At 36.9% G+C, this 26882-nt stretch overlaps 1 protein-coding gene across 1 annotated transcript in view; it reads left to right on the forward strand.

Annotated features, from left to right (window-relative positions):
• ZEB1 (zinc finger E-box binding homeobox 1) overlaps positions 1 to 26882 on the forward strand; it is a 122920-nt gene that overhangs the window by 78507 nt on the left and 17531 nt on the right. Inside the window, exons 2-4 of the mRNA XM_086466770.1 lie at positions 19265 to 19465; positions 24769 to 24831; positions 26444 to 26605. Of these exons, the coding sequence (XP_086322896.1) occupies positions 19265 to 19465; positions 24769 to 24831; positions 26444 to 26605 (426 nt within the window). The remainder of the gene's footprint in view (positions 1 to 19264; positions 19466 to 24768; positions 24832 to 26443; positions 26606 to 26882) is intronic.

The raw sequence follows: 26882 nt of genomic DNA on the forward strand, positions 1-26882 counted from the left end.
AAAGTATTTGGAATAACAACATTCTGGAACTATGTAAGTTTTTCTAAGTACTTAAAATGCTTTGTATTGCATTTTTATTGTTTATATACGTCTTATTCTCATAAAAATGACCTAAGATTGCACTTTTTAGTCTAAAAAAATATTACATGAACTTGCTGTTGAGCTGATTGTCATAGGATAGGCTTTAATATATACTCTCATGTCTTTTTTTTTTTTTCTTCAAAGTACCTAACTTTTCTGACCTTCTCTTGCATTTTTAACCTCACTTCTGTGTTACTTGAAAGGACAGTAGTACTGCATTCCCAGTATGCTGTTTATTGATGGTCAGCAGGCATGTTATGATTTGACTAACTATTGAGTGGAGTTATCTTAAATTCTTCATCATCCTGGCCAGCCTGAAAGTTTTGCATCTTGAAAGTCACCTGTCATTGTTCAAAACTCGTAGTCACAGAGTTTAAATAATTTTTGTGCTAAGGAAGTTTGGTTCCTTTTACGGTTTTTAATGGCTTTAAGTTAACATGAGTGGTAATACGACATTGTAGTAAGTCACAGAAGGAACCTGGACAGAAGCCAATGTGGGGAATGTTCACATGTGTTTCTACGCGCTGTATAGTAACATTGAGGTTGGAAAAGTTTAATTACCCACTCTACACTTGTGTGGCCTTGACTTTGTTAATCAACAGACCTCATAAGTGAGCCAGATGATGTATTGTTACAGTACCTTTTACAGCTGCTGGTTTCCGGAGTACAGCGATTACCTGCAGTGGCCAAAACTAGTTGCTTCCTATTAGAGTACTGTGATTACTACTTGATCTAATTTTAGCTGGTAAAACAAAGTTGATTTTCACTTTTATACTGAAGAGTTTTTAAAGTAATGTATTATTTAAACTGTAGTGTGAAGCCTTGTGAGTCTGTTCTTATGTTTTTGCTCTTTATCTCTCTAGTTTCCTTGTCCTCCAAAAAGAACCAATATGTCATTTATATCAGCTTGCAAAAAGATGGATGCTCTGCGGGCAAGGGTGTATTTACTGACTCATATTTTCAGGGAGGAATATTTATTTCACCTCAAGTGTCTCATGTTGGGCTTTCAAAAAAAAAATTGTGGGAAGAGATTTCATAGGTGTCTCTCTCAGTTTTACCAGTCCAGAACAAATGCCTTAAGCTTCTACACAGTGTCTTTAAGCACAAAGGTTCCTCCTACTATTTTTCTTCCTTAACAGTCTGGGAGTTGAGAAAAACTGTTGTTGGATCCCAAGAGCAGTATGGATGTATTTGGCTGCTACTGGTTTATACTATAGTATTTTCAACTGTTTCATTAGACTTTTTACCAGGCAGCACTTCATACTGGCTGTTAACACCTTTGAGTGTTGTACTCCCTGGTGAAGGAAAGTTAGGACAGCTGTTAGATGCAGAGTCTTCCCATACGATCCTCAGCACGGTGGAAATGGGATATTTTTCCCTGTGCTGCTGTCTTTCCCAGAAGTACTATTTCTGTCAGGCTACGTTGCAGAGTTGTGGGTTTTTTCTTCTTAGACAATGCTCATCTCATGCTTTTGGCCATTTGTCTCTCATGGGCATATTGTTTTCCTATTCAGTGACTTCTCAGTGGCCTTCTGCTCACTGGCTGTGCTTGTGTCATAACCCTCAGTACACTTCCCTACACCTCCTTTCTCTCATGGCATTATGGCTTTCAAAAAAACTGAATTCCCCTGCAGAAGTAGTCAGGGGTTGACTTAGCCCCTTCCCTGATCCTGATTGTTTTAGGAGATCATGATCATTTTAGTTACACTTGTAACCAACCAGTTTTAGGAGAAACAGAAGATTAGATAGATCTTACAAATGGATGCAGATGTCTTTTTGGAAAAATTGTCAGATATTGGAAAACATATTTCTAATTTCAGAAGATCCAGAAGGCAGGTCTGATTACACTTCAATGCTTTATTCTTCTTCAAATTCTGTGTTTCCTTGTTCTTTTTCCCTTAGGAAATAAAGGGTTGTAAGCCTAGAGATGTTTAATAGCTGAGATATTAACAGCCAACTATCCATTATTAAGATTCACAAATGGAATAACTAGGTTAATGTTTTGTGTTTATTAGCATTATTGTTATTGCTATTACTCCTTTTTCTAGCATATTGGTGAATTGCAGCTGGACTGATCTGATAAAGCAAATAAGATTCTTAAAAACTAAAACCTACTATAAAAATACTGTGTATAAAATTAAAGGATTACATATGCTGAAATAGCTACAGGTAACACAATGCCTTTGCTATCTTCGATATCTCTCTGGCTTATGATTTTAACCAGATAGCTTTTGAGAAATTTCTAAGACTGGCTGTGAAGCAGTGAAAAACCATTCACAAGGCATTTGAAAGCTTTTCTCCTTTTTTAGAAGTTCTGTTTCTTCCTAAGAGACCAAATACAGTAAGCTTGAAAATCATTTGCCTCCTAAATAAAACATTTTTATTTTTAAGCCAAACACTCCCATCATGGTTTGTTAGTGCTCAGCTGTTTCTGTAGTAGCCTTTACAAAAAGAAAGTCTTTGTCTTGAAGTGACTGACAGACTGTCCTTCTCAGTATTTATCTGAAATCAAGCATGTCTTTGTTACTTTCTTACTGTCTTTTCCATTCATTTACAAAAGGTTGGCAAAATTAAATTTAAGAATGCCTGTAATGCATGTCAGGTCATTTACATGAATAAATACAGGGTTGGATATGTTCTCTTTTTTGGAAACGGATCTCTTTATTTAAGCTACCCTATAGTTGATCCTTGTTAAATTCTTCTTCATTCTCTGTTCATTCACCTTACATGTGAATTCCAATGTCAAATGGAACAGATAAGCTCTTTTAAATTAAAGTCTCAAAATGTTTAACTTCATCCTTGTGTAGACAATGAGAATTTGGAGGTGTTGGACTAAATTGAATAGTTATTACTCACCATTAACAAGTCTTGGAACATACCTGCTATACAATAAATTCCAATATTATGGTTAAAATCTCACAGTTGTCTTTTATCGACTGATATTTTAAATAATCTTCACTTGCTGGACTCTGTTTTAAAGTATTTGTTGGGAACCTTTTACAAGCTTTACTGTGCCATGTGTTGATCTTGTGCAAACAGAAGTGCATGCTTTCTTGGAAATTCAGTGTATCGTGTAGCTGCATACTGTAAAAAGTAATTATGAATATTTAAGAAGGGTTTTAGCATTAGCTTATTAGCTCCTATTCATTCAGCTCATATTACAGTAATGTTACACTAACTGAAGAATGTCAAAAAGCTCTTGTTTCTCACTTCTACTATGTTGTGCCAACACTTCATTTGCCCCTCCAAATAATAATTATAGATAATCTTAAGTCTTTCTTTTGTATTTGGAAAAAAAAAAAAAAAAGCAGCAACAAACTATTGAAAGATTAGTCATGTTTTTGCCTGTGGGGTGTTTTTGTGACAGGAAAATGCGAAATAATTTAAGGAATAATTCACTTTGGAGTTCATAAAGAAACAACTGTGAGACTGAATGAAGCAAAGCAGCTGAGGGAGCTTCTCCAGAAGCCCAGCAGAGGATGATGGACAGAACAGCTTTTTCTGAAATGCCGTCACATGACAGGCCCAATTGCTTTTGTTCAGTAAGCAAAGCTATTTCTCTTCTGATTGGAAAAAATGCTTTCTTGGCTGTTATTTCTTCAAACTAAATACGTTCTTTAAATTAGGTACAATTAGATAAAAATGTTGGAAATCCTTGCCATTGTGCCAGTTACAACCCCTTCTTCCTGTACTGTTTGTGTTTATGAATTCCGCATCTCTATTGAGGGAGACTGAGATTTTTTTTCTAAATCAGGGATTAATATACAAATTTTTGGTAGCTGATAGGAGTTGCAGTTGCTGGCAGGATTCATCAATATGAGAGTGAACTTAAATCAGTGTAATATAAGGCCTAAAGGCAAGGGGTTACCATTCGGAAGGTGACTCTGTGCTTGGGAAGGGAAGCAGGGAAGAGTGGGAGCCCTGCCTGGTGCATGCCACCGGCCTTCAGGACTGTGGAGCCAGTGGGCCGTGGCCACCTGGGCCAGCTCCATTTGCTCTTCAGCTAACTCATGCAGTGTTTAGGCTCCAAGGTTTGAACTTGTCAGATTTCAAGCTCATATTCATTGACAGACCATCAAAGTCTATGTGAAAATGTGTTTTATGCTCTTTAGATGTGAATAGTTGTTAGGAGGGGGAAGAGGTATTCTTGATTTGGCCATGAGAAGCGGTGATGAGGAGTCCAGGTAGGGCTAAAGCATTAATATTTAAGTAGAACTGCCTGCTCTTCTGCGGTGTGCTTTTTCCAGTATCTATGTGCTCAATTGAATGGTTACAGAATGCTTTACTAGGAATCATGTATACACTCAATATTTTCACTACTCAAATAGTTTTAAGATTGTAAGATCTATCTTTCCTTAATAATAACATTTTCTGCTATGTAAGTAGTTCAGACAGATAATATCATGTCATCATGTTACATTGGCTCCGCCTGGCTATTTTCTTATTCATTAAGACTATCATTCTTCTGGGCCAACAGTGCTGGTTTCTCAGGATGTTATTCCACTGCTTCAGGAAAACAGTCTGAAATAGTTTGCTAGTACATCTATTAGCCCGTTAGTTCATCCAGATCATTCTATTGATAAATGAACGAGGTTTTTTTAATTCAGGCTAGTGCCTAAATTTAGTGTTTCTTTGTGTTAGCGTGCATTTGTGAGTCTGTGTTCCAACAAGAGGTCTGGTGTATTCTGGTCTCTATTCACGCAGCAGTTTCTCAATCCTGGTTTGAATCTTCGTCTCTTTCTGATGGGGAGCGGACATAGCGTCACAGCGTCAGCACGGCTGTGCAATCCTGGAAGCTCGTGGCGTTCTCTTTTCATACCTTCTTCATGAACCTGACTTCTTTTGAAGCATGTGCTAAGTGTGTCCATGGAATATTGGAATGGCTAGATGAGGGTCTTTCTTCGACATGGGGGCTGAAGAGCTGGTTTGTCCAATTCTCTGTCCAAAAATCTGGGTATAATTGCCTTCACAGGGAGATTCAGTAGCTATTTGTGAACAATTTCTGTACAGGAATGGAACAGCAGAAATCCAGCAGTTTTAAAGAAGTTAACAACCCTGCCTTTGGAAACATTTGTCATAAATTACTTGATCTTCAGAGAAAAATAAGCTTTTGCTAAAGTGTGCTGTGGACTACATTCACAGCCTTTTGAAGCTAAGAGGTTAGTATGGCAAAATATGTTTATTTCCTTAATATGTCAGAAATATTCCTTAGGTTTCATTCTGATTTGTATAAATATAAAAAGTTCTATTTAAATGTGTAAAAATTCTCTAACCTATAATTTCCCATTGTCATTTTAGCAATATATATTATCCTTATGGAAAGCATCTTTTGAAAATGTACTTTGTACTTCCGTTTAAACAGGATGAGACCTTTCATAATCTCATGTATCCACCTCTTTAAATAGAACACCAGGGAATGTCTACCCTTGAAGTCCAGTAAAACACTGTAATCCACTGAGTATTTTATGTCTCTTTATTGATGCTCCTACACTGCAGTAGGTTTCTGGGAATGATAGCTGTTCATTATCTTGCAAAATGAACAAGCCACACTTAGAATTTAGATGGTGCTTTATTTCTCACTTCACACAAATAAATTATATAAATGGTCAGTGATTTAGTGTTTTTTAAAGAATTGAAAATCAGTAGTGTGAAAAATCTGTAATGTAAAAATGAGTATTGTAAAAATATAGTAGATAATTAAAAATTGGAGAGACTTGGAACTTGTCACACCACTCCCAGACAGTAATTTTCTACTGCCAATGTTTTGGTTGATTGGTTGTGAATATAAATGCAAAAAATTATGTGCATGTCATATATGAATATGTGTAATAAATTCACATTATTCAGGATGCAAAAGTACATGAAATAAACCAGGTAATCCGAATTACATACTAAAACTGTGTTTGTCTACATTTTCACATTCTAACATCTCTTTGTAATCTTCATTTTCAGGAAAAGTGAATTAGGAGTGTTTGATATAACAATCTGCTGTGATAGTAACATGTAATCTCTATAAATTAGTTACCGTGAATCCAAAAGATAGGACTGAAAACTGAAACCGGGAACACCATTAAAAGTGGTGTTCTGTTATTATGTGAAATCATAGTGAAGCCAAAATGTAGCTTGTCAACTTAAGAGACAAATTAAAAAAAAAAAAAAAAAGTCTCTTCTCCTGTATCAAAAGCAGGGGACAGCCAGGGGAGTTACTTTAATACTGGAGTGTTTAAACCTATAGTCAGAATAAATAGCTGACCATTATGCATTTGGCAAACTAGCTGTCTTTCAAGAGGTATATTTAAGAAATTACTTAGAGGTTAAGAAAAAATGTTGTGAAATAGGGGATGAAAATAAAATTATACTTTCTAAATAAATTAATTTTGATAATTTATTAATTTAGATTATATTTATGCAACATATGTTTGAAGTTGTGTAATTTATTGCTCTGTTAATTTAGGAATGATTAAAGAACAATGTCAGAGCTTCCTAACTCACGTGATTTATTACAATGATGTCTCTACCATGTGTTTAATTTTCTTCATGCTGAAGACTTTTCTACCGGCACCTTATGATAGTCATAAAACTTCTGGGGCAAGAAAGGATTGCTGTAATAGGCTATTCTTGTATATAAAATGTGGCACTTGAACTATCATTCTTCTGCCTTGTATCTAACAGGATCTCAAAACTGTATAAGCCAAACCGGTACTCCTGTATTACAGTCTTTTTATTTTCTGTGAAATAAATAAGTACTGTGTATATATCCGAGGTAATGATGTTATATAAAAGCACCAGTATTATGAAACATATAACATACATTTCTGTCAACATTTCTGCTGTGCATTCCTGAAGAATTAACTTGGCCTAATGATACCTGAATTAATGGCACAAGATTCAGACCAGTTCAGGCACAAGTGGATGCTCTGTAACTGATACCCATGCAAGAGTGTCACAGGAGTGGAATTATTTCACACAGTGATTGAGTTAGCTTAGCATCATGGAGTGATTTTGGTTACAACTGATAATTTTTACTAACCTGAGTTTTTATGTATAATACTAAAACAAGGCTGTCGAGGTTTTGAGTATGGATTAAGGTAATTATCAAACTGTAATTCAGGTTAAGTCTTTAATGATGATAAATCTAAAACAACTGTATTACAGTTGTATTCAATTTATGCTACAGTTATGGGCACAAATAGGATATTATGCTTTTTAGCAGGTTGGTCAGTTTAAGGGAACTTGTATATATTTTGAAGAACGCGACTATGGTGTGTGTCTGTGTTTTGTGCCTATATATCTCTTACAATGAGTATCTTCATCTTGGTGTAATCAAATGAATTCCTGTAACTGACCACATCCTTCCAAACGGTTGGTACCCGTTGGTACCTAGCAGCCATTAATGATGAGACAATTTTCTGTGGTCCATCTTAGTGACATTTATCTGTATGCAAGGGTTAATTTTTACTGTAGTAATAAATCATCTATTTTTCAAAATCTGTCTCTGAGGAAGTAATTAATGATCTTACCTTTTAAATACTTCTCTTCACTAACTTTTTTTATTTTTGAGAAGTTTTAGAAAGGAAGAAAATGTCAAGCATCTGGAGTAGGAACTGCGTAGAAACATTGTGGTCATCTTATAAATAGAGCATTTTGAACTTACAACAGTGTGGTACAGTCACTAGCAGACAGATAATTTTTGAAGAGTAAAACAGTCTGTGTAACACATGGAAATACTTCCTCTGGGCCTTTCCTCAGTTTAGTTTACTGTTTCCAGTTGCTCAGTAATTGGAGGTACTAAAAGAGGAAGGTTTCTCAGGTATTTATATGTCTTGTGCTTAATTTTAACAGTCACCACGCTCACTTGTCCCAGAGGAAGTAAACCATTGCAGCCATCAGACTGCTTTCAGCTCTGAGGGACACCAGTTGGATATGTAGATTGGTTTTTCCAGTCTTCTGAGTAAAATGAAGGACTATAAAACTAATACTGGTGATGGAAATGCAAACTTACCTGGGATGAAATAGGACACGAGGGAAAGGTTTCTACTTTCTGCCTCTCTAAGGTGGAGCAGAGAATGACTAGATCATTGCCGCCTACCCAGAACTGGTCCCCACAGTATATTCTTTGAAAATTCAGATTATTATTTTTTTTAAATAAAGATCAGGATTTTATCTATTTGGTATTTCTGTCAGTATGATTTTATGGGAAAAAATATTTGTGTTCTTTAGAAAGAGAAAAATGGGCAGAGAGCAGGAAATTTAGTCAGAAGTTCCTGACTGAGTGTTATGTGGCTATCCCCACCTTCTATTTGATATTTATTTTGTCCGCATGCATTCACCAATATAAATACTTGTAAAAACTTTCATGTTGCGTAGGAGAGGTTTTGCCACCTGTAATGAGTGAACACTTTTCTGCATTTTGTGAGGCTACCTGAGGGACAGCGTATAAAATGGGGGAGCTGCGAGAGAGAAAAATGAACCAAGATATGGCTTCTCTGCTGAATGTTTAAAGCTGCAAAGAAATTACTGAAATTATATTTTTTTCCAGTAGATTAAAAAAAAAAAAAAAATCGCTGGGAGGGGATATGGTTCTTTCTGTTTACTACTCTCAAGTTTTGGTAAATAATTCCTTAAAGTTTTAAACTTAGTTTTAAAAAAACTTCCTGACAGCAGCAGTTGACATGGAATTACACAGATGACTTTCTCATTTGTAGAAAGCTCTGCAACCTTGGCTTCTACAATGGTAATAACAGGAAAAGGGTACAATTAATTTTCTCTTATACCTTCGACTATCTTGTTTCTGAATGTTGATTTTTTTTTAATTTATTTATTTTAAATTTTTTTTCCTTACAGGATCATTTTTGGTATTTCCTAACATATAAGCAACTTGTAATAATACCATTTTTCAAATTACGCTGCCACTGAGAATTTTCTTACTTGCATCTAGAATTTACATCAATCCAGAGACTAGAAGGAGAGAATATTCAGACAATAGTTAGCTTTTTCATTAGGAAAAAGACCGTCATTTGCAAATCCCATAGAGAAATTACCATTGCAAGTCCCTCTGTCTCACTGACAGACTGAAAACCTTTGTTTTGCAAAGCTATAAAGCTTCCATTTCTAGCACAGAAGAGCTGCAGAGTAGCGAAAAGTCTGAGCAGCATGCAAAAAATTACATTTCTTAAGTTACTTTTCTGAAGTAGCCCTAATAAGAGAAATATTTCAATATCAGATTATTTTTATATGATGATATAGGTATACATATATAGATAAAAATTTCCAAATCTAATTTTAGGCTATCAAACCTGAAAATATATATGTAAGTATGTATGTATAAGTACATAAACATATGTTTTCCTGTATTTTAAAATTGTTGGACCAAGACTAAATACTTGAAATACTTGTCTATATACTCTCTACTTCTCAATTTTGGGCTCATGACAGTTCTACGTGCAAATAAATTCTCATACACGCCGCTGGAGTTCATTTTAGAGTTGTTTTCTGCCGTTAGAAGTTCCAGAAAATTTTAACATGTGGCATTACAGCATCTGGAAAGCCATTCAAAGTGGCATGCATTTGGAGTTTAGTGTTTCTAGGAAGGGCTTGCTTATATATAGTAGGCTTATATAGTATCCCAGTGTACAACTGCTGTGATTGTATTGCTCAGGTGATAGACAGTTAAAACTAAGGTATGTGCGCTACCTTAAGACCTCCCACTTGGTGACTCAGTAGTCCTCTGTACTAAGGCCTCTTGTTGAGACATCTGGCTGACTAGTTTTGGTGATCCTTTCTAGTAAGTGAGAAACCAGTGTCCCCAATTGAGCTTGTCATCTGCAATCTCAGGAGTTACCTACACGCATGTGGTTGCCATGGTCAGGTCATCGTACTAGATGAGACTTGGTAGCGTTCAGAGTTGAAGCCAGTCAGCACTGCAGATAGGAACAACCGTGCCTATGATCTTAAGATATTTTGAGTGTAGAAGAAAAGGTTTTCATTCAAGAACCCAAAGGGCAAAAGTGGTGGTGGTCTCTCTTTTACTGGATTGTATGTACTGCATATGACAACTTGTTACCAGTCTGAGAGCTCCAGTGCTGTTCACTCATCTTTAGCCCTGCACTGCAGTGCTGTGATTTGGGTGCTCGCTGGCATCCATGTCTTCTGTGCCTTCTTTATTCTGTCTCCCAAAGGTCCTTTTCAAGCCTTCCTCTGTTGCTATTGCAGCTTCTCTGTCAGGATATTTGTTAGTGGTATAGATACAGACTCTTTTTGGGGAGTGGGATTCGATCTATGGAACTTGTCACACAGTCTCATCCAGTTTCATCCCTAACAGATGGTGGTTACTGGTTCTGGCCAGTATCTGCTACCACAAGCTCTTGGCTGTCTGGAAAGACCATGTATAGCTTTCCTTTCAGTTGCTGGTATGTCCTGCGCTCAAGGGTTTGTCAAGAATTGATTGATACCTTCAAAAAGGAAATTGTGAAAGGGAGTATATGACCTGGTTGCATGTAGGAGGGAGGAACAGGGTAGATGGCCCAAGAGGTCCATCCCCTCTACAGGCTGAGATCTTGATGTCAGTCACATTTAAGCATTTTTATAATGGAATGAGCGATGGAAAGTTTTATCCTTCATACTGAAGGCAGGAAGCGTGTGTCGCTTCCACGGGCGTTCGGCTGTAGGCGCACATCCTTCGGTGTTTTAATTCAGATCAGGACTGTGTTTTTGATGTGAATCTCCTGATTGTTCTCACTCACTGTGCTTTGACTTGGGAGCATGCCTTTTCTTTATACGAAATGAGAAGGTGGGAGCACTCTTCAAATGTGTGGCAGCCACTAATGAAAATTTACTCTAGAAGACCAGACTAGAATTAGATTTATTAAGAGACCACTCTGAAACACAGAGTGTGAACATTAGGTCCTCAGTGTCAGCAGTTTCACCATATTTCTGTTTCTCTTCCACTACCCTGCATGGTAGTGTGGGTACAAGCTCACTATCCTTGCCATCAGAACCAGCAACTTACAAATCCCATATAATCAGTGGGACTTGGTTTTGGATCCCTCTCCTGACTTGGTGTTGGGCTCAGCATCCTGGAAATGATACAGAAGTAAAATCTAGTGTCTTGGGTATATAATTTGAGAAGGATGGAGGGAATACATATATTCTTCTGCCCAGAACTCGTCTTAGTCATAGGCAAAGCAGGTAGTTGGCTAAAGCAGCTGCCTGCCAGGAGCAGCCAAAGCAGCAGATTCCCCAGCTGCTCTCTGCACTTCATTCACCTCCCTGGCAGAAACTCCACGCATCTGCCCCACTGGGAAACCTGGAGCTGCTTCTGCTTCTAAATAGTACACTACCAAGCTGTCCTATTCCAAAATAATTATGCATATGGGACTAAGTTAACCCTAAATCAGACTAATGATCAGATGAACAAAGGCAAGCAGCAAAAAATTTAATCACTGAGGCTGGAATATTTGCCAGATTTGCTCCAAGTATCACTTATGTCATCTCAGAGTCTAGTGCCAGAGCTGTAGCCATTACCCTCATGCTGGGGAGCTGGTCCTGACTTAGATCATCAGGCTTTGCTCTAGACTTTGCCGTATCAATAGAAGAATTCAACACTGAGGGTCAATTTGGTTTTCATCTCAAATACTATTGATTTTCAAACCATGATTTAAAATAGACAAGCAGAAAATTTGTATTTACACCATTGATTTTAATGTGTGTTTTGTAAGCCAAGCCAAACGCTCAATCTAGCTTTTGGTACAGCACCATTTAGCATGCAGTCCACTTGCAAAGCGTTTATTTTCAACTCAAAGTTTCTTTGAGTTGACTAGAAGACCGAATAATCCAGTACATGTGTATTGGGATAATTTATATACCTTAGTGCATATTAAGATTCTTGAATTTTATGGGTTTTATTGTGGCAGAATATTTAATCAAAATGTGTGTCAAGCTTCATTTGACTGGATATTAGTATTCAGTTAAGAGATGTAGAAACATTTTGAAAGATATTTTTATTAGTTAAACAAAATTATCAGAAATGCGCTCAGTACATGTAAATGTTTAGACTTGCATTTTTACAACTATTCATATATTTATATAAACACATGTGGGAGATGTAAGTTTGATCCCGTCAGGCAGTGGAAGGACTGAATTCAGTTCCCCTTTTCCTGTATTGCCGTGCTCATGTGTATGTGTGTCTAAATAAATGAGTCAACCTTTTATATATACAGTTCTGATCCCCACAGTTATAGCACATATACTATACTTAAAAGCAGAATGACTTCTGAAAATTACAAGTATGTTTTTAAATTAAATTTAAAATGGATTATTTCAGAAACTAATCTCTGGCAGGGTTTGGGTTTTTTTTTTTCCTTGAATGATTTAATTAAGAGTATAATATAGTTTCCTTTCACTTGCCACATACCAAGATCTCATTGTATTTTTACTGAGTTCAACAAGCTGCCTGATGCAATGTGTTCTGCTGCCTGGTGGAGGCTATGATATGGTTATATATTCACTAAGGATTGCTTGTACTCGTTTGGAAAATAATGACAGTGTTTCCAAATAGCCAAGGAGTAGTAAGGCAGACAAATTAACAGAAAATGAGGCTGTTGGATATGAAGACACCACATCTCACTTAGGAATTCCAGCAGCCACAAGACTACAGAAACAGGTGGACAATTTTAGGATAAGCATCAGCATACGCCTTCCTTTTCTTAAGCTGTTTCTACTTCAGATAGTAACATGGTTTTGTATATATTATTGTATGGAATGTACTTATTGATTTCAAATGTATGTATTAAACTGAGAGGAAAAATATGAAAAGAACATAAAGGTCTAACTGTACTAAAGATACTGGGCAGCTTATCAGTGGAGAGACGGAAGTATGGCATTTCATTCAGGAGTACTAATAAAATTCATAGTGTACCCTAAAATCTAAATATAAAATATTGAATGCTAAATTATCAAGTTTCTGCCTTTGCAATATATTTTGCTTAAAATATTTTTAAGACTAGAGCAAAATAATACATAGGTGCAGATTTTCAGTTGGGCTGATAGAGCGTAAATGGTTTCCAAGAGGTGATTGTAGGCTGTCAGAGCAGAAATCTGTGAACCAGGAATGCACTTCACAGAGCGCAGTTGTTCCAGTTTGTGGAATTAAAGGTTTCTTTTCTAATAGTATTCATGAATAAGCTTTCATTTTTTATTTTTTTTTTATTAGAACTTGTAAGAGCTTTTAGAAGTAGGATTTCTAAAAGATCGGAATCCCTCTCACTTATTCTAGTTCTCCAGCCTTTTTAGTGTTGAGATACTGAGTCCACACAACTCAAATGTGTTGGTTATGTGTCCCCAACATCTTGAAAAAAATGAAGGGTGTCGGTGTAAACTCACAAATTTGTAGAAGTTTATTTTTCCAATAGAAGTAGTAGGATTTTGGATTAAGTATGGAGAGGCATAAAAGAGACCAGTAATAAGAATGTTGGACCAGACTCTGCATAAGAGACAGTGACTACTGGCAAGCATTGAAGAAAAGATTGTAATAGATGAGGCTCAAAGCATCCTTCCCTCTGTGTGCTTCCAGGTCCTGGTAATACATACTAGAGATTAAGGATCAGTTCTGTTAAAGCCTGTTCTCTTTTTAGTGCAGTTCTGTGCTGTGGTCACCTGATCTCAAATTATTCTGGTGTATATTCCACCACGTACTTTTCTTCTTGTCGATATGAGTAAATAACTATCAGAATTTGAGTGGTATGAACTTGATTGGGTCATTCTTCATGTTGGGAATGTTGTCTTTCATGTCATCTAATGATTCTGAGGGCAGATCTGGATGGGGGAGCAGGAAGCAGGTACCTGCTGCTAGCTTTTTGAGAAGGTTTCCTTCTGTTGCCACCCAGGTCACTCGTCTTTTTGGGGACTGTGCTATTATAGTATATGCTATGGAAACAGCAAGTCCTGTAGTCTTTCATCACTACAATATTAGCGTTCACCTTAAATTTACTGAGTTCATTGGTTTTAAATCAGAGAACTATATTCTTTGCCTTTTAAATACCATGTTTGAATTTGACTAGCTTCATTCAACCAGCAAAATAATACATTGCTCTATTTTAGCTCTTTAATCGCTAATTCCATTTGAACATATTTCTTATTTAATTACATTGCACTACAACATACATCTTCTCTGCATTTAGGACTGTAAAAATCCAGAAAGCAAAACTCATTTTCTGCATTTCATTTTGCAATCATTTACTCCTAGAGCAATGAAAGCTTCAACTACAGATGTTCACTTGTTCTTTAAGAATCAGGATATTGTAGCAAGAAGGTAATCAACAGGAAAAGAAGGAATTATGGTTCATCAGATGTATTTTTCATGTATTATTTTTTAATGAATGTTTCATCTTTATTTCAGAAGTAATGTTTGTTCATTTTTATGCTAGGGTTGCATACTATGCGGTGGACAGAACAGGCCCGTATGTCTGTTATACGTCGTACGTGATTGTCTGGTGATCTGTTTTCAAAGGCCATGGTTCATGATCTGAGTCAGCTTTTACAGCTGAAGATAAGATGCCCTGCAATGGTCTGCTGCTTCTCCCCTGCTGCTAATGGCCATCCCTGGAGCAGGGTGGCAGAGGGTGACGTAACCTCTCTAGCAGCCCTTGCTTTTCACAGAGCAGTGTCTCATCGCAGACACATTGATTGCTGCTTGTGCCAGTGTTCTGTGATCCAGGCTGAATTACTTGGTTTAGGTAGTTGCTACTTTTAAATTATATTAACTAAAAGTAAATGTTACTGAAGTTGAAGTATTTGTAGTTACTTCACTGGAAAGCTGTAACTGTTCTTCTAAGCAAGGTTTTACATGTGTGTTTTATTTTCTGCATGGAATATTTGGCTGAATTAGAAGCCCATTGAAGTCATCATTTATGTACATTCAATTGAATTTCTTTCAGAGCTTGTAAGAAGTAGTCTCTACATATTGCTTTTGTATTGAATGTATTTCAGTCTCTATCCAAAAAGGTTTAATTAAATTTATTCCTCCCAATTTCAGCAGTTACTGTGGTGCCAGTCATCAAGCAAGGCTCGTGAGCTTGTTGTCCTCCTCTCTTTGTGGTGGGTATTCTGAGGAAACATCCACAACGAGAGAAGAAAACACCTGAATTGATGTGCAGATAGGGAATGTTTAGATTTGGCTCAAGGATTGACCTGGAGAATGGAGAGAGGGAGAACGGTTACCACTGGAGTTGGGTGCTGGGTGCCATAGTTCCAGAGTTTCTCTAATGTTTTCAAAGAGCTGTGAAGCATGTACCAAAATGCATCTGAAACAAATGAGGATAGTGGTCTCTACTACCTTAGTCTCATAGGGCACCAGGAACAGATCTACATTGCTAAAGCTAAGCTTTGCAGCCATGCAGGCATCAGTATGGTACCATGTAATAGGATTTTAATTTTAGTTAGCTAAAAGTACAGTAAATTACAGGGTTTGATTGTTCTTAACTATTGTTTCTATTTAATAATATTAATACATTCTTTGAAATCAAACACTTGTCTTTGAAAGTCAAGCATTCAAAAAAAGCTGGAAAATGTCAGAATGAAGATTGTTCAAACTGTTTTAATTTGTCCCTTGCATGTATGCATAATGATAAGATATTTAATTATGTGATCACATAATTTTTTTCACATAAGGAATGGTGCCCAGAGAATGAATCAGGGGTGTTTATTAAAGGAAGCTGTTACTTCCAGAACCCTTGCCTTAATTGCAGGAAAGCGTAGTAATTTAAGTAGAGGACTGCAGGAATCAAAAGCATGCTCTCTAAGGCATTTGAAAGCTCCACTGAAAGACTGGATGTTGTTCTCTGTCTTCCAATGAGTTTTTATGTGATTCTGGAAGGTCAGTGATTTTGGAGATGATCTCTCTGTTTCATGTTGCTGTGGCATGCAGGCCGAGGTACCTGGGCTCTGAGCACAGCAGCATTTGGAATGAACACAAGTGTGCTTTGAATATACAAAATGCTGTAAAAATGCAAAGTCCTCTGAAAAGTATGGCCTGGAATGCCTTACACTGGTGTGGAGATGCTAGGATTGCCGAAAGAATCCTCTGGTTTTTCAGTAGCCGGTTTCTTCTCTGTAAAATAGAGGTGCCATCACACTACTACAGTTATTATATGTTTTGAAGCATTCTTGCTGAATGCCATTTAGGGAATTTATATATAAGTATATAAGAAATCATATTAATATATTTTATATAAATATATATAATATCTAATATCTGATATATAATATATAAAGGAGAATCCCATTTTGACTGAAAAGTGAGGCTTTGGGAAGACTGCTGGCAGATGGGGATAAAAAGAATTGAGCTATCATTTTGCTAACTGAAAAAATGAGACAGGATCCTGCAGATAATCAGTTCACTCCCTAAAGCTCCATATTTCCCTGCGTATTTGCCATCACTGCAGTAGATGAGGCAAGGATCCTGTAGAAGGAAAACAGCATGTAATCATTTGGTTAGAGTTCCTTATAGATATATCGACGTTTCCATTGTTTTAAGAGCTTGACTTTCTGCTGTGTTTGGTATGTGTGTTGCCTGGCCATCCTAAATGTGCCAAGCCCTTTCAGATGCAGATTTGGCGGTTTGTTTCCCCCAAAGCTCCTCATAAGAGGAAAACAGGAATGTTAGAGCCAGATTTCTTGCTGATTTTATTGTCTTGCCTTGTTGACAACAGATCTTTGGTGGAAGGAACTGAAATCCAAAGACCATTTGTTCCTCCCTCTTTATGGAGAAGGAAGACTTTTTAAGTTTTGCCAAGTTAGCACGAGTGAGTGTAGTGAGAATGTATGAAAGTGTTTCAAGTTAAATAGAGCCATAATGAATAGATTATATTTAAGATCAGAAAACATATGATGAGGAAAAGAAGAGATGTTTTTTCTCCATAAGTGTAATTCTTCAGGACAAACTTTCTGATTATATTTTCATTTTCCATAAAATCACTCTAAATCTAATACAAGGGATTCCGCTTAATTTCCCAAACTAAAGAGGAAATTTATTTAAAAACCCCCAAGTATTCATTTTTCTACATTACTGAAATCTGAACTTATGCCTATAAATTTTGATCCCTGGTCTTATAGATCTCCTTTGCATGTGGCAAAGGTAAATATATTGGTGTTTTATATTAATAATCCTCTACCTCTAAGCATCACAGTAAAACCCAGTTAAGACAACAGTCTAAAATAATTTTTCCACTTCTTCCTGTTTTATGTTTGCTTTTGCACTTTTATTAAAGTTGTATTTACCATTTCTCAGGCAAATAAATTCATAAATCTCTTCTGCTTTGGTGAGGGAATACATGTATGTCTTGTCTTTCGCACAACGTTACAGCATCTCTTACAGTACCTATTTTACTTTGCAAAATCAGTTACAGACCATTTATCAATTGAAATGGTCCAGATACTACCAGTTAGGCAAATTGCCTAAATTTTTTATCTTAGAAGAGGTCGATACCATGAATAGTGGGGTGTTACTACATTTTTCAAATAACACTATGTGTATAAAATATGGAAACATGGAATTATTGTTTTAAATTCAAAAGGCTCTTTTGTCCTGCTTGTGCATGTTCTAGATGAGACCTTTTTCTCCTGGACTGGAAGGAAATTAAATAGTAGCCTGTCAGTTCATAATGTTACTCATTTTCCCTGCTTAAATGTTTTTTTAAGTGACTAGAATATCTACTTTAAAAAAAAAAAAAAAGCTACCTTAGAAGAGTAGGAGACTAGTTTGCTATTTACCTTAATAGGCGGGATTTCACATGAAAGAATCAGTCTGGCTTCTCATGTGCTAACAGTGACAGGATGCAGGTATCATAAAGCATCGTGGTTATGTGCCTCCCAGGTATAATTCTGATAACCACTGAAGGAGTACGGCAGCCAAGACAAGTCGTTAGTTTATTCATCAATAAATTTATTCACTTTCTTAAACTGTATTTTGAAGCATTTCAGTAAGAAGTTCAAACCTGGCAGTGAAGAAGTCATACACATATAGATATGAATGTTTAATAGTTTAGCTTCAGCGTGAGTAACAAGACATTTCAACATATTGTGGAAGTAATTTTTTTCTTAATACATAATCCTTAGAGTTTAAATTGAAGTGGCTGGAACTGATCTTTTGTCCTTACAAATGAAGACTATTTTAATCATAATCTGCTCCCATATGACAGAAACATATATATTGTTGTGTAATTGTTTGTCCACAATACTCTCACAATGTGTTCGCCAAGCTGAAAAAATATTTATGACTACCTTTTCATGGTAGCTGGGGAAAATCTGATGCGAGATTTCCTTTCTAAGTCACCTCTGAGATTTTTCCTTTCACTTTCATCCTGCTGAGTCTTTAATGTGATCTTTGAGTCTAAATACAAGTGCGTTTTAGCTCAGATCAGGAGCACTTTAGCCCTTCTGAATCAAATCTCCTTATTGTTCCCATTTATGCTCCTTGGTTCACATACCTGGAACATGGGGGTGGCATCAGTTACAGAAAAAGCCATCAAGAAGATGGACTGGGTGAGCACAGCTACCATGCGTGACAGCAGACAAGGGCTTGCTCGGTGGGACAGGACAAGAGCGACTGTGCTCCCCTTTCTGGACTGTGCTCAGGCTGGGGTCACTTGGTCTTCAGTGCCAGTTGTTTCCCTACAGTTTTGTCCCTTCTGTACCCCACTGGTTGCTATATACATACAGCCTATCCTCATTATACACCTCTGTCTGTAGCCAAATGGTTTTTGTCAGTATCCACAGATTATTGACTAGGCCATAATATTCTTAAAGGAAACATACAGTCATGCTGGTAACCAAATAGGAGTGGTCCAGTTGGAAGCCTGGTGCTTCGGTGTGGCCCAGAAGACAACTCTGGAGTTGTCCACTGCCTTTTCTTGTGCAGCCTTACGCTGGGTGTGCAGAAGTGAGAGATATCGTAGTTCCTAGCAGTGGGGGAAGCCCGGCAGCTGTCAGATGTCTTTCTGTGTGTCACCATTACATCCAAGCTGCTGACAAGCCACTGCCATCCCCGTGTGGAAAGAAGAAATAATAATGTGCCTCCATAGAGATGCCCTAGATATAGCAGTACTGGCCACAGTATTGAAAGCTTTGGACATCCATGCTGTAAATTAAGAGTATATTGATCTGTATTTTGCTTTTTGTCTGTCCACAGTCACCAATTATAATAACGTGGTAGAAGCAAACTCAGATTCAGATGATGAAGATAAATTGCATATAGTGGAAGAAGAAAGTGTAACCGATGCAGCCGACTGTGATGCCAGTGTGCCAGAAGATGACTTGCCAACAGACCATGCAGTATTACCAGAAAACAGTGAAAGAGAAGGGAGTACCAACAGTTGCTGGGAAGATGAAGGTATGTGCATTTTAACTGATGGTGCTATGTAGAGCACTATGTTTCTAAAAGGAAGATTTGATAGAACCTTTTTTGGTCACTTTGTTACTGACATAATGTGCAATATTACAATCGAAAAAGAAGTTTTTGAATGTATTTATTGTAATATATTTTATGTTCTTTATTAAAAATTTGAGGCAGATTTGGAGGTACATTTATTCGATTGGCATTGTTAAACAGGAGCTTCAGATCTGTAGATGCAGCATTGTCAAGGGTGATCAGAGACTAGTTACTTACTTTTAGTTTTTCCAAGTCTTTGCATGACGGGTCTCTGCCTTGGCTTCAAATAAGGTTCAGGGTTTGCGCAGCTTGAGGAGTAAGGAGTAACCCAAATCCATGAAACAAAATAATATTCAGATGTACATTTCTCCCTGTGAGCTGCTTCTGCCTTTTCCCTTGTAAAATATAGCCAGAAAAAATAATTTTAGATTATTGGTTTTAGTATTCACTATCATACTCATAAAGGATCTGTATTTTGAAAACACCGCAAGGAGGTAAATGTTGTACATATTAAGCAGCAGCCTTAGAAGCTGAAAATTTGAAGCAATCAGGAAATGGGCCTTTTTTACTGTGGAATCAGATACTGAGTTTCATAATATCACACAGCACGCTTACATTTGAGCCAAATTGGGATAAATACATAAATTAGTAGAATTTATTGTGGAATTTTGCCTTAATCCCCTGAAAGATACAGAATATTTTCCGGCATATCCCTGTTTGTGTCTGAACTCCAGCCACAGTTCTTTAGCATCCACCTTGTTAAAACTGGTGGTTTAAGACAAATTACATGACCTCACATCTAAATAAACAGAAAGCAGTCATATGGTCCCTAACTGCAATCCAGCTGGGAGAGCGCAGCTGAGAGTTCAAAGAATAGCATCAACTCAGCCTGTTTTTACATAGCTGCCATTGCCAAGGTATGCTGTGCAGGGAAATGAGTATTCTGGAGCTAAATTATTAGGGAGGTAATTTTCTTAGCTCTCCTGTAATATCTTTGCTCTACTGCAGGCTATTATTTATCAGGAAGTGCAGTTATGTAAAATGGGCTCTGTGTAGACTGTTTCTTGAACCTTCAAGCATAGATGTAGGAAACCTGAAATAGGGAGTGAAGAGCAGCACTGGCTCACAGAGGGGCTGGGTCAAGACCCTTTGGATTGAACGTTTCCTGGAGATGCAGCTACGGGTAGTCATGACACAGTGTCTTCCCTCAGACAACCTAGAGCTCTAAGACATGTGATGGCATCTTTTTTGACTCCTTATTTCAAATGTACCATTTCTAAACTTTTAAAATTTGTTTGCTAAAATGAAGCATTTGAACCAAATTCTACTGTGGTTGCAGAATCACCGTGTAGGCAGTGTTTTTTCTGCCTTGGTCATTGCTGACAGAGACAGGCTTTCATCAGTGTTTAGACAGACAAAAGTTTAAACAAGCACCATACAGACTTGCTCAAACTACTGTAAATTTCTTCTGTAAAAATTATGTATTCTGAAGCCTCTTTTGTAGCAGTCTGGAGGGTTTTTTATTTGACAGTAAGGTTATTTAAAATAAATTGTTTGAATTTCTGGTGATGACTACATAAGAAACACAAAGGCTACATTAGGTTTTATGGAGCTTTGATTTGCTATGGTAAAGTACTATGTGCGTTTTTATAGCTTTACTAGAAAGAAAGGTGTGAGTTGAAAATCTTATCCTCAGTCTTGGTTGCACATTAGAAATCTGAAGAGAGAGGTGTTGAATACGTGCTCTTTCTCATACAGGGAAAGGTACTGGGGTAGATGTCCGTGCAACACTAATACCATCTTCAGGCCTAGTGTTTATTTTTAGAAAACATACACTACAACAGTTTAAGTAAGTTGTGTTTCATTGGTGAAGTAGTACTGAAAGCTCTAGGTTTTAGCTGAACCTGATAGAATGAGGTTTTTTCATATTTATTCTGTTCATGAATGCCCGAGACTAGAAACAACACACGTAACACTTCATTATCAGATTAGTTTTCTTCCGTTTCCAGTCATTCTAACTGAATTTCTGAAAGACCTTCGGAACAGGTGTTTTAAATATAAGGTGTGTATCTCAAGAGGTTTAACTGAAACAGTCATATGGGTTTGAAAAAGTGAACTGCTTGTATCCTGTATGAGTGTTGGCAGCATGCCAGCATTCATGTGTGCAATGATTCTGTAATTTTTTTTGCTTTAGTTTAAAGTAAAACCTATGCTACAATTTTTTTTTAAAAAGCAAACATTAAGCTTATTATTATTTTAATACACTTAAAAAGCATTATTATGTATTACAAGTATTTAGCAAATCTGGAGATCTCAGACCTGGAACTAAGGTATCTTTGAAAAATTGAAAATTTAAAAAAATTGTCCAGATCTTGAAATAACCTTTAAAGATTAATGTTTAAGCTCTTCCTGGAACTCAAAAGTTCCTTTAACCCACAAAATTTTACGTTGAGCCTATGTGCTAAGGTGGATTGTGTCCTTTCAGCATGGTGGGTTGCTGAGGAAGGTTGCTGCACTGCTTTGTTTTCATTTCATTTGGAAGGAATCCTGAAAAAGTGTGGCATCTTTTTGATCAAGTTTTTACTCACAGAAGCAAACGCCCAGGTAATAGTGTAAGCCGTAAATAGTGCTCTCTACATGCATATCGGAAAATTAGCTCTAAGGAATTTAAATTAGAAACTCTTTTGATGGGCTTTGGAATTTATTCCCTTTGCTGAAGATAAGACTGCAGTGGAAATTTCAGTGAAGTTTGTCTTTCTGCCTACAGCCAAAATTTCCATTTTGCTAGTGGTTTAAGTTTGATCAGTTATCTTACCCTTGCAGAGATCTTTACAGTCAGCCTATGACACAGTGATTGTGTCATGCACGTTCGCTGCTAGTACACACTGTTGTCTGTGATGTGAAAATCATTAGCATTTAACCCTAGAAAGTCCCACTACATCTCTAAGCAGCTGCTCATAAGCAATGATGAGATACAGAAGTCCAAGAACATGTTCTACAATTATCTGGTATGTTAAGTTGTAATGCCAAGATGGATATTCACGCTATTTGTGGAGACCTGTATTTAAGCGGTCATTCAGCAGGTAGCTCAAATTTCTTCTGGAATTCAGAGCTGTGACTTCTTTGTGGAACAGTGTCTTTAAGATCTGTTTCTCCATCGTCACATCCCTTTCTGTTGCTTCCCAGCAGCTGTATTTGCAGCGCAGAAGTTGAGCTTCTGAGGGCCCAAGTGCAAAGTTGCATTCCTATGTGGACCATACATAGCTATAAAGATGGAGCTCAACACTTTTTAAATTATTAATTCCTACAGCATTAAGGAAGATCAGCCCCTGTGGAAGAAGGCTCCTCCCTGTCTTATACCCCACTTTTGCATATTGGAAAGAAACAGTGCCAAACAGAGGTTAAGATTATTAGAATTGAGAGAGTTTTTAACTTCAATGAGATTAATCTATAATGCCATACATTCCTTGACATTCCCTTAGGAAGCATAGCTTTTATTTGTACTGAAGCCAGTGTAATTAGCTAGAGATACTATAATTTAAATTTCTGTGAGTAACAACTGATACTGCCCCTCTTCTATAAAGTCTGTTTCATAATTGAGAAAAACCACAAACACTTTTTAAAGAAATTAATGGCTTTGCGTCACGATTATTTTTAGAAAATAAATTTTGGATTTAAATTTGCATTGCATGCAATCATCCATCTTACAAATTCTGAACCAAGTCTGTTGTATCATGAGCCAAAAGTATAATTAGTTCACAATCCAGTATTGACCAATAAAATACAGACTGGTTTTGGGGTTTTATTTTAGATTACAATTAAAATTAAAGTAAGATTTAAGAGTTACAGTTTCCTCTGAAGCATATTTCTTGTTTGTGATTATCTGCAGGTATTTTGGGTCTGTGGGATTGTATCAAAGTAGACACAATTAACAGTCTTTTCCTTTGAGGAAGCTGGTAATATCTGAGAACATAAAAGTTCTCCTCGAATTTATCGTCTTCCATATAAAGGAGAAATTGGCTACTCCTGTAATTAAAAAGCTGGAATGTTCTGGGGTTTTGACAAACCAACCAAGGGATTTTTCCCTGCACTGAAATAGAGTGAAGTAAGATCGGTAAAAGTATAGCAGTTGCCATTTTAGACCATAGCAGTTGTGTCGTCTAACCTGTGTCACATAAGGGTCTCTTTCCATAGCGTAGCTCTGAAGCATCTAAGGTTTCTGTAATAAATCTATGAAATAATGCTTTAATTTCATGTGTGTTAGCACAGCGTACTACTGATAAAGGAGCGAAACAACCAACATAGCTTTCCCGTGCACACCTGCCCTAAGGCAGGTACTGACAGAAATGGCAGCAGTGACCTTTCTGATAGGAGCTTCCCAGCCCAGGCTACCCAGCGAACGTAGATTAGGAGCAACTTGGGCTGTTTATTGATTTGAACCAACAACCTTTAGTGAGTTAAAACTTCCATGCTGCATCCTTGACCTTCCTTGACCTTAGACCTTCCTTGACCTTAAACCTTCCATGCTGCAGTTCAGCAGGAGCTGGTGGAGCTTTGGAGGGAGGTAGGGTCCACGGTGTTAGTTCTACCAATGGCTGGTACCTGGAAACTTGTACTGAATACTGGAATTGATACATGAAACGATTTTGTAGTGCACAGTTGATGTGAAGTGGTGACTATGTGTTTAAAATCCTTGTTTGTTTAAGCAATCACAGCCTCTAAGTGGTTTCTAGGCGATTTACAAGGATGAGAACGCATTAGATAGCTGTTTGCAGACATTAGCAGCGAATTATCAATCATTTCCGAAAACTGCTAATTGGAGAAGATAACATAAACGCATTTGTTTTATGATACTCTGGTTTCCAGAAGTAATATTCCACTGTACCAGATAGCTGCGTTTGTAGGTAGAGTTATTTAAGTAGCTGTCTCTATATTTGCTGAAGAAACACACTGTCCCTGTCTCCACCTTTCTTCAAATAATGCTTAATGTTTAGTGTTGCTTCCTTTTAAGATTTCGTGTCATTAACCATGGAATATCTTTGTGGTTCAACTGATTACAGATTGCTGAGATAATGTGCAATCCATATTTTTGAAAGAACACTGTGTTTAAATGCAGTTATTCTAAACGGTATAGAAATGGAAAAAACTGCTGAAGGAATAACTCAGATTAAGTTGTTATGTGTGTGGCTGGGTTTTGTTGTATTGGTTTGGTTTGGGGTTTTTTTAATGCTCCTTTTTCTTTTTTCTGAAATGTACTATTTCAGCTGGAAAAGAAACAAAGGAAATCCTGGGGCCTGAAGCTCAGACAGATGAAGTTGGATGTACAGGTATTTCTTTGTTAATCTGAGTCCCTTATAAAGTGCTATTGAGTTTTGGCTAGGCGAGAATCCTTCTGAAATCTTTGACATTCTCCCACCCCTCTTTACAAACCGCTTTGCTCTTCCGCGCTAGAGGTCTTAAATTGTGGACAGTGTTTTAGCTGAGGAGGAGTCAGTTGGACTGGGTGCAGAGGTGCAGCTGCCTGGTGGTGCCGGGCAGTCCCCTTGGGCAGGGCTGACCTCAGCACCACTGCAGCCACACAGGGAGTAGCACTCATCCTACATGTGGTTGTATAGGTTACAAGTACAGGTCCATAGATAGTGTTTTAAACTAATAAGGGATATACCAAAATAAACTTAAGCTACTACTGTATCTTGTTATCAGCCCCTCTGTTTGTCCTGATTATACAGAAGGCAAAATAAAATATGTACTTCAGTTTCAGAACGAAACAAAACCAGATGCTTTGTTTTTTTGTTATTTCTCTGGTTGTCAAAAAACAGAACATATTGCCCATCCAGCTTTTTAAAAGGTTTTTATACTTTTTTGTTAATGCCCCTAACACTAAGTAGATATTACTAGGGTAAGCCTTATTTTTAAAACCCACAAAACTAAACATTGATATGTTTAAAACTGTAGATTTACACATTCTTTTTAGTTACTTTAAAGTCAGATCTCCCCAAACAAATGTAGAGAACTACATTATGTATTGCATTACAGTCTATTATATGTGAGAGACTGCCTCCTGTCATGAAGAGATTGTGTCAAACTGTAAATTGAGTATGTGACTTCACACTGAGAGATGAATCTTAAAACTTCTCCTTCCTATTAAAAACATACCTCACATTATTAATAATGGAGGAGATCTGTCATGATTTAGTGTGCTGCAAGCAGCGCTCTCACAAAATGTTCCACCATGGTAAAAGTAAACCCTATTAACAATGTATGTAGGCAAATACTTGGTAGCAAATATTTATCGTACAAATGTTAAGTAAACGGTTTAATTTATTATTTGTTAACTTTGAGATACAGTTGTTCATTGATAGTGTTCCTAAGTTTTAAACTGGAAAATGTTGAAGGATGTTAACTAGATCTGAAACATTTTGATGGCCATTTCCAACACCGGAGAACGAGCCACTTGGAGTTCAAGTTTCCTGCATTTCAGCCGGACAACTTGCTAGTCAGAGTTTAAATATCTTCTGGGCTTGCGCTAATGAACAGGTCTTAAATAACATTAAAAATTATGTCTTGAAGGCAACAAATTTACTTTTGTAAACATAGACACCAAGACAGTAAGCTGGCCTTCAAACTACAAGGGTTAAATTATAATTAATGATGCATTTAAGATTTTTAGGGAAGTTAAGGGGAACAACTAAATTTAAAACTACAAAAATGCACCGAGTTGAAGAGGCAAACTGGTTTTAGTCAGATTTTTAAATGTCATTATGCCACTGTTTCTCTGTTTTAAAACCTGCATCTTAAAGGGCTTGACCTGTACTAGTATTTGAAAGAGTTTAGAAATCTTCGGATAGAGGGTGATTTGGCAATGTGAATTACTGAATCTCATTTGTCTTCTTTCTAAACTCTTCATTTCATATCTTGAATCTCGTTTTTCACTCTTAGTGAAAGAAGATGAATGTGATTCTGATGCAGAAAATGAACAAAACCACGACCCTAATGTTGAAGAATTCCTTCAACAAGAAGATACAGCTGTTATCTACCCTGAAGCACCTGAGGAAGACCAGAGACAAGGCACACCAGAAGCTAGTGGTCAGGATGAAAATGGTAAATGTGCCACCAGTTCAATTCTTACGAAATTATGTGAAAGAACAGAACAAACTATTAAATATGATGGAAGTGAGGCAAGATAGTGTGGTTTTATGTAAGAATAACTTAGGGTGAGTTAGAACATGTTTCTTTTTTTATATTTCTAAACAAAATGCCTGAAAGGATCTATTAGATAGGAGTGCTTTTATTAGGTAGCCAGTCTATGACAACTTTGGGGTTTTTTTCCTGAAAAGACAACAATGGAGAAAAAAACCCACATTGTATATACAAAAAT

Source organism: Leptosomus discolor, chromosome 6 (genome assembly GCF_034619465.1).
Source record: "Leptosomus discolor isolate bLepDis1 chromosome 6, bLepDis1.hap2, whole genome shotgun sequence".
Classification (NCBI taxonomy): domain Eukaryota; kingdom Metazoa; phylum Chordata; class Aves; order Leptosomiformes; family Leptosomidae; genus Leptosomus; species Leptosomus discolor.